This window comes from Garra rufa, chromosome 11 (assembly GCF_049309525.1).
Source record: "Garra rufa chromosome 11, GarRuf1.0, whole genome shotgun sequence".
Taxonomy (NCBI): Eukaryota; Metazoa; Chordata; class Actinopteri; order Cypriniformes; family Cyprinidae; genus Garra; species Garra rufa.
Genome location: NC_133371.1, coordinates 2,680,612 through 2,692,757, shown reverse-complemented (window position 1 = coordinate 2,692,757; position 12,146 = coordinate 2,680,612). Strand labels below are relative to the sequence as shown.

Here is a 12,146-nt window from a genome sequence, read left to right as displayed (position 1 = left end):
TAGATTTTTGGGTATGGCCGGTTATTATCGGTGTTTTTGCCGAAATTTTTCATCAGTTGCTACACCACTAACCACTTTGCTTAGTCCTTCAGAGCCGTTTGTTTGGACTTCTGCATGCCAAATGGCATTTGACAATATTAAAGTGTTGTTATGTAGTGAGCCCGTCCTGGCTGCTCCAGATTTTTCTGTGGCGTTTAAGTTGGAGGTGGACGCGAGTGATGTGGGAGCTGGGGCAGTACTCCTACAGGAGGATAAGGATGGAATTGATCACCCCATTTGTTACTTTTCTAAAAAGTTCAGTGGAAGTCAACGGAATTATTCAACAATAGAGAAGGAAGCCTTGGCTTTGCTGTTAGCAGTTCAACACTTTGAGGTTTATGTTGGCTCTTCTACTTGTCCTGTGATTGTTTACACCGATCACAACCCGTTAACCTTTATTACCCGTATGCGTAATCAGAATCAGAGATTGATGAGGTGGTTTCTTGTTTTTCAGGATTACAATCTCGAGATCCGGTACAAGAAGGGTAGGGATAATGTAGTGGCAGACGCTTTGTCACGAATCTAAGAATTAGCGTCTATTGTTGTGATTGGTGTTATCAAACATGGGTATATGTTTGTTTTTAAGGATGGGGGTGTTATGTCTCTTATTGTTCGGGGAGAGGGTTTTTTTCTTTTTCTCTCTCTCTATTATCTCACAGAGCCTGTGGTTGGATCGCGCTGTCGTCAATCATCAATCCTGAGTAACACCTGAAGGACCAATCAGACGTCAATGGGCGCGTATAAAGACGCGGATGTAACGTGAGATCGGGAGGAGCGATTGCTTTTCATTTGTTTGCTCTCCCACGTTTGCTTGTCTTGCTCTCGTTTTTGTTGTTATTTCTGCTGAATTTGAATTATCGTGTGTTTGAGTTTGCTCTTGTTAAACTTTACTCTTGTTTTGATTATCCATTTGGACGCGTTTGCGCTGTGACTCGACTCTCAGTCCTACCTCGACACATGGTGATGGGACCAGCTCAGCATGTCACGTGACTTACATCTTACTACACGCAGGGTAAAGTTGTCTAGACACACTAGTTATCGAGCGGATGCCCATCTTTGTATTTATGTTTGTGAGTCAGAGTAGTCAGTGGCGTTTTACGCTGAAGATGTTATTTTCTTTCATTTCTTTTGTTTAGTTTAGTCTTGATTTGGGGCTAGTTAGAGGATTTATGTTTTATTATTTTCTTTCTTTTAGCACCGCTCTTGTCCCTCACTTTTGTTGTCTTTCACTTGTATAAAATTTGTAAATAGATTATCGTTGGATTTCTTGAAGGTATCTTGGGTTTATTGTTTATATGATTGATTGATATTATTCTTATTGAGAGCTATGTAAGTGTATAACAGAGAATCTCACTAAACGTAAAGTCTGAATCCGATTGTCTCTGTCTGTTCTTTATTAGTTACACACATCCACACTTCCAAAGCAGAGAAAAGTACTGAGCTTGATTGTTCTTTTTTATCTATTTAAATGTTACCTCCCAAAACCCTAGATGCCAAAATTAGGGAGTCGTAACATGGACAAACAAAAACCCACTAATTCTGACAAACTCCAAGAAGTGATTATGAAAGAATGGGTTGCTATCAGTCAGGATTTGGCCCAGAAGTTGATTGAGAGCATGCCCAGTCGAATTGCAGAGGTCCTGAAAACGAAGGGCCAACACTGCAAATACTGACTCTTTGCATAAATGTCATGTAATTGTCGATGAAAGCCTTTGAAACGTATGAAGTGCTTGTAATTATATTTCAGTACATCACAGAAACAACTGAAACAAAGATCTAAAAGCAGTTTAGCAGCAAACTTTGTGAAAACTAATTTTTGTGTCATTCTCAAAACTTTTGGCCACGACATACAGCAAAAATGAAAGATAAAAAGTATAAAACATACTTACACTTCTTATCAGTTCTTTAGACCTGTATAACAAGAAAACATTTTCACTTATTTCAAATAATGTATAAAATATATATATATATATTTTTTAAATCTTGCAAGATCTTACCTTCGGTAAATCGTAAGAATAAGAAGTGCAAGCAGTGCAAATATAAGCACTAATAATGCTGCCAAAATTGAGAGGAAAGCAATGAAGGATATGCCTGCAAAAACAAAGAATTGGCATTAAAGACTGCTCCTGTTATTCCTATGCCAAAAAAAAAAAAATCTGCTGACCTGATTTTAACAATTATCACGGCATCTTAAATCTTACATTATTGACAAAAAATATTTTTCTGTTGCCGTTACCTTGTATAACCAACTCAGAGTTAATGATCTTTTCAAACCCCTTTAGTCAGGTGTTCATAAATTTCACTTTACTGAAATAGCCTTGGACAAAGTTAGCAATGACTTATTGTTGACCTCTGATTCTGGCTCAGTTTTTGATCTCAGTGCCGCTTTTGATACTGTTGATCATAGTCTTTTACTTATTCATCTTTTGGTATTTGGGGACAGCCTTTAAACTGGTTTAAATCTTATTTTGCTGACCATCGGCAGTTCATTTGGGTGGTTACAGGTCTAAAATCAGTTTGGTATTCTCTGCTGTTCCTCAACCCCCAATATCAGGTTCTTAACTCTTCTGTATCTATTTATTACCACTTGGGCATCTCTTGCCTCCATTATTATTTTTACACAGATCTACCCTACCGCTCAAAAGTTTGGGATCAGTAAGACTTGTAATGTTTTAATCATGTTTCAAATGCTCATAAAAACTGCATTTATTTGATCAAAAATACAAAAAAAAAAAAAACAATAATACTGCAAAATATTATTACAATATAAAATATATTTTTTTCTTTTAATGTACTTCAAAATATAATTTATGATGCAAAGCTGATTTTTCATCAGCTGTTACTCCAGTCTTAAGTGTCACATGATCCTTCAGAAGTCATTCCAATATACTGATTAATTATCAGTGCTGCTAATATTTTTTGGAACCTGTGATAATTTTTTAAGATTCTTTGATGAATAAAGTTTGATGAGAAAGTTCAAATGAACAGCATTTATTTAAAATAGAAAGGTTTTCTAATAATATACACTACTGTTCAAAAGTGCAGGGTTAATACATTTTTATTCTTTCTTTTTTTTGAAAGAAATTAATACTTTTATTCACCAAGGATGTGTTAAATAATAAAACGTGATAGCATAGATTTACATTGTTGGAAAAGATTTATATTTTGAATAAATGCTGTTCTTTTTTAACTTATGTTCCAAAAAAATATTTGGCAGCACAATTCAGCTTTTAATCACAGGTGTAAATTATATCTTAATTTTGCTTGTTTGCTTAATGTTTTCTTCTTTTATTCCTGATTGTGTTTCTGAGAAAAAGACATGGATGCCGAAGTCATTGAGAAAAACTAACAATGGTGAAACCCGACAATCTCAAGCACAGACTGACCTGGGACAGTGATCTGTAGAATTGTGGAGTTCATCGCACCGTATGGATTTTGCACCTCACAAATGTATTCCCCAGTGTTCTCATGGGCCGCAGTGAAGGAAAGCACATGTGAGACGGCCAGTTCTTCCTCCACTCCTGCTGTCTTCATAAACCACCTGTGGCCCGCTGGAGGGTTGGCATTACTTTGACAGGTGAGAGTCACATTATTACCCAGCCAGACTGAGCCTGTGAGAGAGATCCATGTTTCCTTAGGAGGATCTGTTGGATGGATGGATAGAAAAAAAAACAGAGTATGTATTTTCAAAACAACAAATAAAAAGAAATATAGCTGCAAGCAGCAATTACGGGGCCAAACACTAGGCAAGCAAGGCAGCAAGCATCAGAGCAACTGAAGCAATGAGCAATTGAAGGCCTTTTAAGATGTTTTTAGTCAAAATGGGTGAAAAATTATAAAAACATCCACTAGTAATATGATTTAATGGGTTATCACTTTTTACCAATGGGTGGCGCTGTTATCAAATCGATGTGGTGTGTTCAGTCTGAGGTGAAAATGACACACAAAGTTTGGTGTCAATATGTCAAAACTTTGTAGCGATAAAGCCTCAGAGTCATTTTGGCATCATGGCTCAAATTTGTTGCATTGCTATACAAAAATGGTTCGGTCTATTGACACAAAATTCATAACTTTTTGTCACCACAGCCTGATGATGATGTGACTCGATTTTTGTGAAAATCAGATGAATGGTTCAAACTTGCTATGGTTAATGTTAAGACTGTCCTCTGTCCAAAACCAAGGTTTTCAACAATACTTAAAACGCCGGACAGGAAGTTCAGCCAACTACGGCATAATTGGTATGTATGTTTTGAGACCAGTTTCATAGGCTAATGCAATGAAAAATTATTAGCATTTTTAGAAATGTCATAACTAATGTTTAATGTATGGTTTGTTACTCTTGACCAATAGATCACCAAATTTATGTGGCGTGGTCAGTGTAAGGTGACAATGGCACATCCACAATTTGGTGTCAATATGTCAAAGCTTTCCAGAGATACAGCTTCAGATGCAGTTTGGCATCTTTCCAGCAAATTTGTTGATGTGCTAAATGAAAACTGTTTCGTATATTGACATGAAATCTACAATTTTTGGCCAGCATGGTCTGAAATCTGAGTCAAATTTGGTGAAAGTCAGACTAACAGTCTAGGAGGAGTTAGAAAAAGTAGGTTTTCAACATTAATCAAAAAGACGGACAGAAAGTTCATCCAATTATGCCATAATTGGTGTTGATGTCCTCGTAATTATCCAAGGAATAAAGCAAGATCACAATAGGCACATTACAATAGGCTAATGTAAACAAAAGTTATTAGCATTTTTTAAAATTTCATTAGAACTTTTTGGCCAGAAGGTGGCACTGTCCCCAAACTTTTTGAGTACTGTCAGACCTTGGTGTCAAAAAAACATTTTGAGTTTCATAGCAATACGCCAATGCTTATGTACAAAACAGCCTTTTTTGACTAAATTCAAAATGACCGACGCCCAAAATGGCTGACATGGGAAAATTGGGTATGGTTCAACTCAGCATGATGCACTGAATCTAAAGAGACAGTTTTGTTGACAGCCTCAGGTCATGCTTGTTATGTCACACACCAAGTTTGGTCTCAATATGCCAAACTGTTGCAGAGACATCCATTTTTCCATGCTGGCTGTAGAATTCGTCTGTGCATTATTCGAGAACATTTGACTAATCAACATGAATTCCATAACTTTTTGCGAGCATGGTGTGAAGATGATCTGTGCCAATTTTGGTGAAAATCAGACAAACCGTCTAGGATGAGTTTGAAAAAGGAGGAATAGAAAAAAAAAACTAAACCTTACAATTTTTAAATTTTGGTGTCCATTTGACTCAATGCATTAACCAAGGAATCAGAAGAAAAAAAGAAATGGTTTAGAAGAGAGTTAGAGTTAGAGACTCCAAACTTGCTATGGTTAATGTTGAGACTGTCCTCGATCAGTGTTCCAAACTCTCACGCAAACGGTTCTATGGGCTGCCTTAGACTCAAGAGCAGAAGAAGAACGCCAATGAAAAAAATAGGTGCCTTCGCAGATTCGGTGCTTAATTGGCCCCTAAAAATGCTACAAACTGTGTTGGGTTCAAATCTCACAGTTCACACTGAAGATGACGGTCTTGTAGCTGAGCAGGGGTTTGTTCTTTCTGTGTAGAGGATGGATGGAGACACAGTTCACTTTCAAGTTATGATGGTGGAATGACGGGACCAATTTCAAGATGGCAGAAACACTGTGAGTCCCATCAGCGTTCAGCTGGGTCCTCTGTGTTACATCAGCACCTAATGCAGGAGCCCATGTTACATTTGGAGGGTGACTGGGGCAGGGAGCTGGAACAGTGCAGGTCAGATTCACCTCCTCATCCTCCCTGAGCAGTGGCACAGTCACATTCGGCTCAGCCAAGGAATCTATCAGGATATTGAGAGGAGAACTTAGTAAAAGTATTCATTTGTAGAAAGTCTAATGTTGAGAACAGTTTAGAAAATAGCATTTTTTTAATATCTATTAGAGTGTTTCAGTTTTATAATCTTTTTTTTTTTTTTTTTTTCCGAACAGGCTTAACCTTCTATAAACTGTAAATGCAGTTGTCACAGATGTTTTATAGGAGCCTGTCTGCAGTATAAACAGTCAATAACAGCCTTTTTTAGTTATTGTTTGAGTTGTACTGGTCAAAATGACTCACAATTTTAAGAAAAACTTCCTCTTTTGAGGGAAAAAAGACAATTTTGACAATTTTAGATACAGATTATACCCATATGTGACCCTGGACCACAAAACCAGTCATAAGGTTAAATTTGACAAAACTGAGATCTATACATCATATGAAAGCTCAATAAATAAGCTTTCTATTGATATATGGTTTGTCAGGATAGGACAATATTTGCCCAAGATACATCTATTTGAAAATCTGGAATCTGAGGGTGCAAAAAAAAAAATCTAAATACTGAGAAAATCACCTTTAAAGTTCTCCAAATTAAGTTCTTAACAATGCATATTACTAATCAAAAATTACATTTTGATATATTTATAGTAGGAATTTTGCAAAAAATCTTCATGGAGCATGATCTTTATTTAATTTCCTAATGATTTTTGACATAAAAGAAAAATCAATACTTTTGACCCATTCAATGTATTTTTGGCTATTGCTACAAATATACCCCAGCGACTTAAGACTGGTTTTGTGGTCCAGGGTCACATATTACAAAACACAAAATGCATTTGTACTGCATACAGCATTAAGTACATTTGCATAACCAGACTTAGGACATGTAGTCTGATTTCAGCTAATTCTGGGTAAGAAGCACTAACACAAGAAGTGACCACATGACTGACAAGTAAACAAGCTTTTCATTTATCTGTGCTGTAAAATTACATAATTTTGCCAGTAGGTGGCGCAAAGGGAATGTCTTTAGTGGGTCATTTAACTGATTCATTTCTGAATCATTCAGTAACAAATCCAGTGAACAACACTAATGATCCAGGAACCAGACACAAGTGTTTTGGGAGCAAAAACTTTCATTAGAACCTTTTGTCCAGAAGGTGGCGCTGTCCCCAAACTTTTTGAGTACTGTCAGGAAATTATGTCGAAGACACATTTTGATTTTCGTAGCAATAAGCCAATGTGTTTGTACAAAATAGAATTTTTTGACTAAATTCAAAATGGCTGATTCCCAAAATGACTGACATAGGAAAATTTGGTATGGTTTGATGGTTCGAGCATGATGCACTGAATCTAAAGAGACAGTTTTGTGATTTTTGGTCAAACAATTAATAAGTTATAAGCAAAAAACGAATAACTAAATAAACTGCAGATAGCCTCGGGTCATGCTTGTTATGTCACACACCAAATTTGGTCTCAATACGCGAAACCGTTGCAGAGATAGCCTCACGTCCATTTTTTGCAAAAAGTACAAAAAGTTTTTACAAATCAGAATAGTGATGTTAGTGACTCAGGGAAGGGTCAGCTGACTCATAATGAACTGTGAAAGTTTTCACAAATCAGAATAGTGATGTAAATCAATCAGGGGAAGGGTTAACTGACCATAACTGCACTGTCAAATTTTTACAATGCAGAATATTCAAGATAAGAGCTCAGAGAATAGGTCAACTGAGAAAAAAAATCTTAAATTCTATATTAATATTCTATATTAAAAATCAATATTCTTTCGCAATTCAAAATATTGAAGCCAAGTAACCAAGGAATTTACTGTGAATAAAGTTTACAACTGTGTGTATAAGCTAATTTACCTAATGAGGAAAACTTTTATTCACTGGAACAGCACCGTGTGACATTACAATGAAAGAAAAAGGGAGCAGAGCAAAAAGAAACACTGACATGTGATACACTGCAGTTGTGAACGCTTACACAAATCGAGTTTGATCTAAAAAAAAAATGTTTTTGTATTCAAGCAGTCTGCGTGTTTATTGGTAAAGGATGTTAAACATGCGCCTATCTTTCTCATTCCTTATAACGGACTTGCCAAGGGGTTTACGGACAAGAGCTTTGCTCTCCCTGGTGAAAAAAAACAGCTAAAACCTGGCCTTAGCTGGTCAGGCTGGGAGACGAGCTAAAACCAGCTACTTCCAGCTTAAACCAGCTAAGACCAGCCAACAAGCCTAGGCTGGTTTTAGTTGTTTTTTTTTGAGCAGGGGTGAAAAAAATCACAGATCATGCTGGTTAAGATGATGGTTTCAGTCTTCTAAGTTTCCAACCTTCGGAGCTATAAGCATTATAAAATTATGAGTTGCATCAAAAAAATTACTGATTTCGGCCAGGAGGACAGCATCACCAGAATTCACAAATCATGGAGAACGACATTCGGTATTATTTGCATGTTTATGACAGTGCACTGTGTATTTATAGCCAAAAGAAATCTTAATATCAAACTGCAAACTATCTTTACTGCGGTTCCTTTGGGGCGTACTGAAGGAGCATTTCTAGGCTGCAAACTGTCACTTTATTGCTGTATCTCGCTGTGTACTAGGCGTTACATTGCTTTGGAACTGAGCCTTTTGATGTATGGCCAAAGATTGCGTACACTCTATGTTCACATGAGGTATTCATGCTGCTTGCAATGGTTTGACTGTGATTGAGGCAACTGCCCTGCTGAAAAAAAAACAGCTAAAACCAGCCTAGGCTGGTTGGCTGGTTTTAGCTGGTCATTGCTGGTCAGCAGGCTGGTTTTAGAGGGATTTTGTCCACTTTCCCAGCTGGGAGACCAGCTAAAACCAGATACTTCAAGCTTAAACCAGCTAAGACCAGCCAACCAGCCTAGGCTGGTTTTAGCTGGTTTTTTTTTTTTTTTGAGCAGGGGTAAAAAAAAATCACAGATCATGCTGGTTAAGATGATGGCTTCAGTCTTCTAAGTTTCCAACCTATAAGCATTATAAATTCAAGAGTCGCATCGAAAAAATTCCTGATTTTGGCTAGGAGGAAGAATTCACAAATCATGGAGAACGACATTCGGTATTATTTGCATGTTTATGACAGTGCACTGTGTATTTATAGCCAAAAGCAATCTTAATATCAAACCGCAAACTATCTTTACTGCGGTTCCTTTGGGGTGCACTGAAGGAGCATTTCTAGGCTGCAAACTGGTCATTGCTGGTCAGCAGGCTGGTTTTAGAGGGGTTTTGGCCACTTTTGGTCTGGCTGGTCTTAGCTGGCCATGCTGGGAGACCAGCTAAAACCAGCTACTTCCAGCTTACACCAGCTAAGTTTTTTTTCAGCAGGGTGGTGAGAACTAGCGACGTTATCACTTTATTGAGCGTTAATTCAGAACCCACATTCGAAAGTTTCTCTCTCACTTTCGGCAAATGTGTCATTCTCGGATCATCTCGTCACTATTTGCATAATTACAGTCCTTGACAAGTAGATGCAGATCTGTCACAAACTGCTCGAACGTATTAAAAATATCATGGCACTTTTCTACCCACAGGAGAAGATAACTAAATTTTTCATCCTCACTCTTTTTCTATAGGGGTCAGCTGCGCATGCCTGAAATTTCCACCATGCCTCGGGAAGGTTAGTTGCTTCCCAGTTAAGCGTGGATATTAGGACTCCAGCCGTAGCCTATCCATCTTCCGTTCACTCTGACACCATGTTGTGTTTACATTATGATGATATTGTGTATCCGACAGCCCCTGACGCACGCATAATCAGCTTCAACATGAAGCTTTTATTAAACACTTCCCAGATAGCACATAGGTCTGCAAGATGTCTGTTAAAGATCTCTAGATCTGGAAAGCATCTGCTGTGTACAAACGTCTGGCAGACGTCTGAAAGATGTCAGTTTTACATACATTATAATTCATAAACATCTTAAAGACATCTAAGAGACGTCTATTTGACATCTGATAAGAAAATGTCCAATAGACGTATTGCAGATGTGCAAACTACATCTTGCAGATGTAAATGCAGACATCTCCGAGATGTACGTGTGCTATCAGGATAAGGCCCTGCCAAACGTGAGAATACTACACTTTGAATGTGAAGTTAACTGCTAAGCAAAAAGTGGTTTTGGAGGACTGTGAGAAGAGTTTAGAAACAGTGACCTAATATTGAAAAAAGGGTCCTAACTTGATTTAATCTTTATATAACTAGCTTAATAATATGTGCCTCACCAAAGATTTAATGCCACTGAACCCACTTGGTTTTGATATGTCTTGGTTTATTATTAAAATACTTGCTCTGCCTTACCTGACACAAGTATGCTCACAGCTTTCGTTTCTGTCAAACTAAAGCCCTCAGCTTGAATCTTGAAGTAGTAACGATCTGAATGCTGGCCGGTGAGGTTCCTCATGACAGTAGTGCAGTTCTTCTTTCGGAGGTCACCCAACACTTCCACCACTGGTTCCATCTGACGGTGAGAGATATTAAAATGCTCTGTTTCATAGAGTGACCACAGATGTCCTCGTTTCCATGCTACTTCTGGTGAATTTTCAAGAATGTTTTCTTTCTCGCTTGAAATGTTGAAAAGGCAGGGAATCAGAAGGAACCATTGTGTTCAAGACTGACTGACACCAAGCAGCTGAAATATAAATGTGCTATAATTAGACTTTATAATAATTAGAAATGATATATAATGTAAAATGAATAAAATAAAATAAAATATAAAACTTTCTGGATGTCAACCTTTGATATGAAAACAAGAAAAAAAGACCAACCTGACAGAACAAAGCTGAATACAAGAAGATCTGCAGCAAACATTCTGGGAGCCTTCTGAGATGAGCTGTATATTTAGAAATCAAGTTTAAATGTACATTGCAATTCAATAATTTCTAATTCAAAACAAATGTGATGAGAATTTTCATGAGACTAAACATCAACCCAGATATGAGTAACCTGTTGTTGCAGTTGTGTTGGAGTCACAGTATCTCACCGGAAGTTTATCTTAAATGCAAAAAGCAGAAGTTAATTTCAACAACCTATTAAATAATTTTCTAAAATGTCATTTTTTTATTATTACTATTATTTGAATCATGTTTAGGGGTTCAGCCATGACTTTTGCATTAACTTAAAGAAATGAAACATCCAGAAGAAGAAGAAACAAGTAAAAGAAAAAGGACCTGAAGTGTTACATTGTCGCTAAATATGTTACCACTTGTATTGCAGATTACAAAACATTAGTAAAATAATTAGTAATTAGTACATTAATAAACAATTAATATTGCTTAATATGAATTAAAACAAATTATATATTGATTTGTTCAGTTTTTTTTTTTAATGTTTAGATAACATTCTAAGGCTTCTGAATTATGGTAAAAGCCATAGTGTGAAAACATAACTAACACAGGATGCTGTTGGTGTGATTTTGATGAGTGTCGCTTTTGCCTGCACAGACATGCTTGTAGGCATTGTTATAAATCTAACAGTAGAGAATGTAAGCAGATGCAAACGAGATTTTGTGAAGATAATACGATGGCAGAAAAAGACCACGTGTTTAACACTGAGATCATAAAAGTAAATGTTCTTGTTTATTTTAAACCATTTATCAGATAATCAAATATATATTTAAACTCTCGTTAGACACTTTTAACATTGAATAAAGCACATAATACGCACTATCATAGTTTGTATGTTGTAGTTACAGCCGTGATGTCACGGAAATAGAAACCATTTCTAAAATAATAATTTTGCTTCGCATAGTGGGTGCAAAAATGTTGAACCAAAATCACTACATGGCATTGATTCAATAACGTAATCATTGATTTTCTGTATAAATCTCACCATTGTTTCATTATTAATTGTGGGTGCAAATGGTATTGAACCAATATCACTTCATAACATTGATTCAATGATAATTTTATTGATTTTTCGTTGAAATCTCAACTTTGTTTCAGGGCCATTCCACCGAATGAGTGTCATTTGCTTCCAAAACTCTTCCAAAAAACAAAACAAAAGTAATTTTCAGTCTTTTTTAAGACTGAATCTAATACACATATTTAACTATTCAAAATCTGTATTGGACATTCTAACTTTTTACTATTTAATTTTTTTACACAATTTTAAAGTGGAAGATGGGTGGATTTTTCTCAGCCCTGTTACCAAATCTTTTAAAAAGCATGTTTAAAAATATGTCAACAAATTTCTTATTTTTTCCCTCAGGCAGGTGTTTATTTTAAAGGATCAGTTTCATTGACAAAAAAAAATATATATA

The 12,146-nt window shown here is 36.4% G+C and overlaps 1 protein-coding gene across 1 annotated transcript; it reads right to left on the bottom strand.

The window, feature by feature from the left end:
- Positions 1–1,936: 1,936 nt before the first annotated feature.
- On the bottom strand, positions 1,937–10,346 carry LOC141346177 (myelin-associated glycoprotein). Its single transcript, XM_073851088.1, has 4 exons — positions 10,187–10,346; positions 5,586–5,894; positions 3,426–3,683; positions 1,937–1,950 (listed from the first exon to the last, which is right to left on the bottom strand). The coding sequence occupies exons 1-4, from the start codon at positions 10,344–10,346 to the stop codon at positions 1,937–1,939; spliced, it is 741 nt and encodes a 246-aa protein (XP_073707189.1).
- Between the last annotated feature and the right edge of the window lie 1,800 nt (positions 10,347–12,146).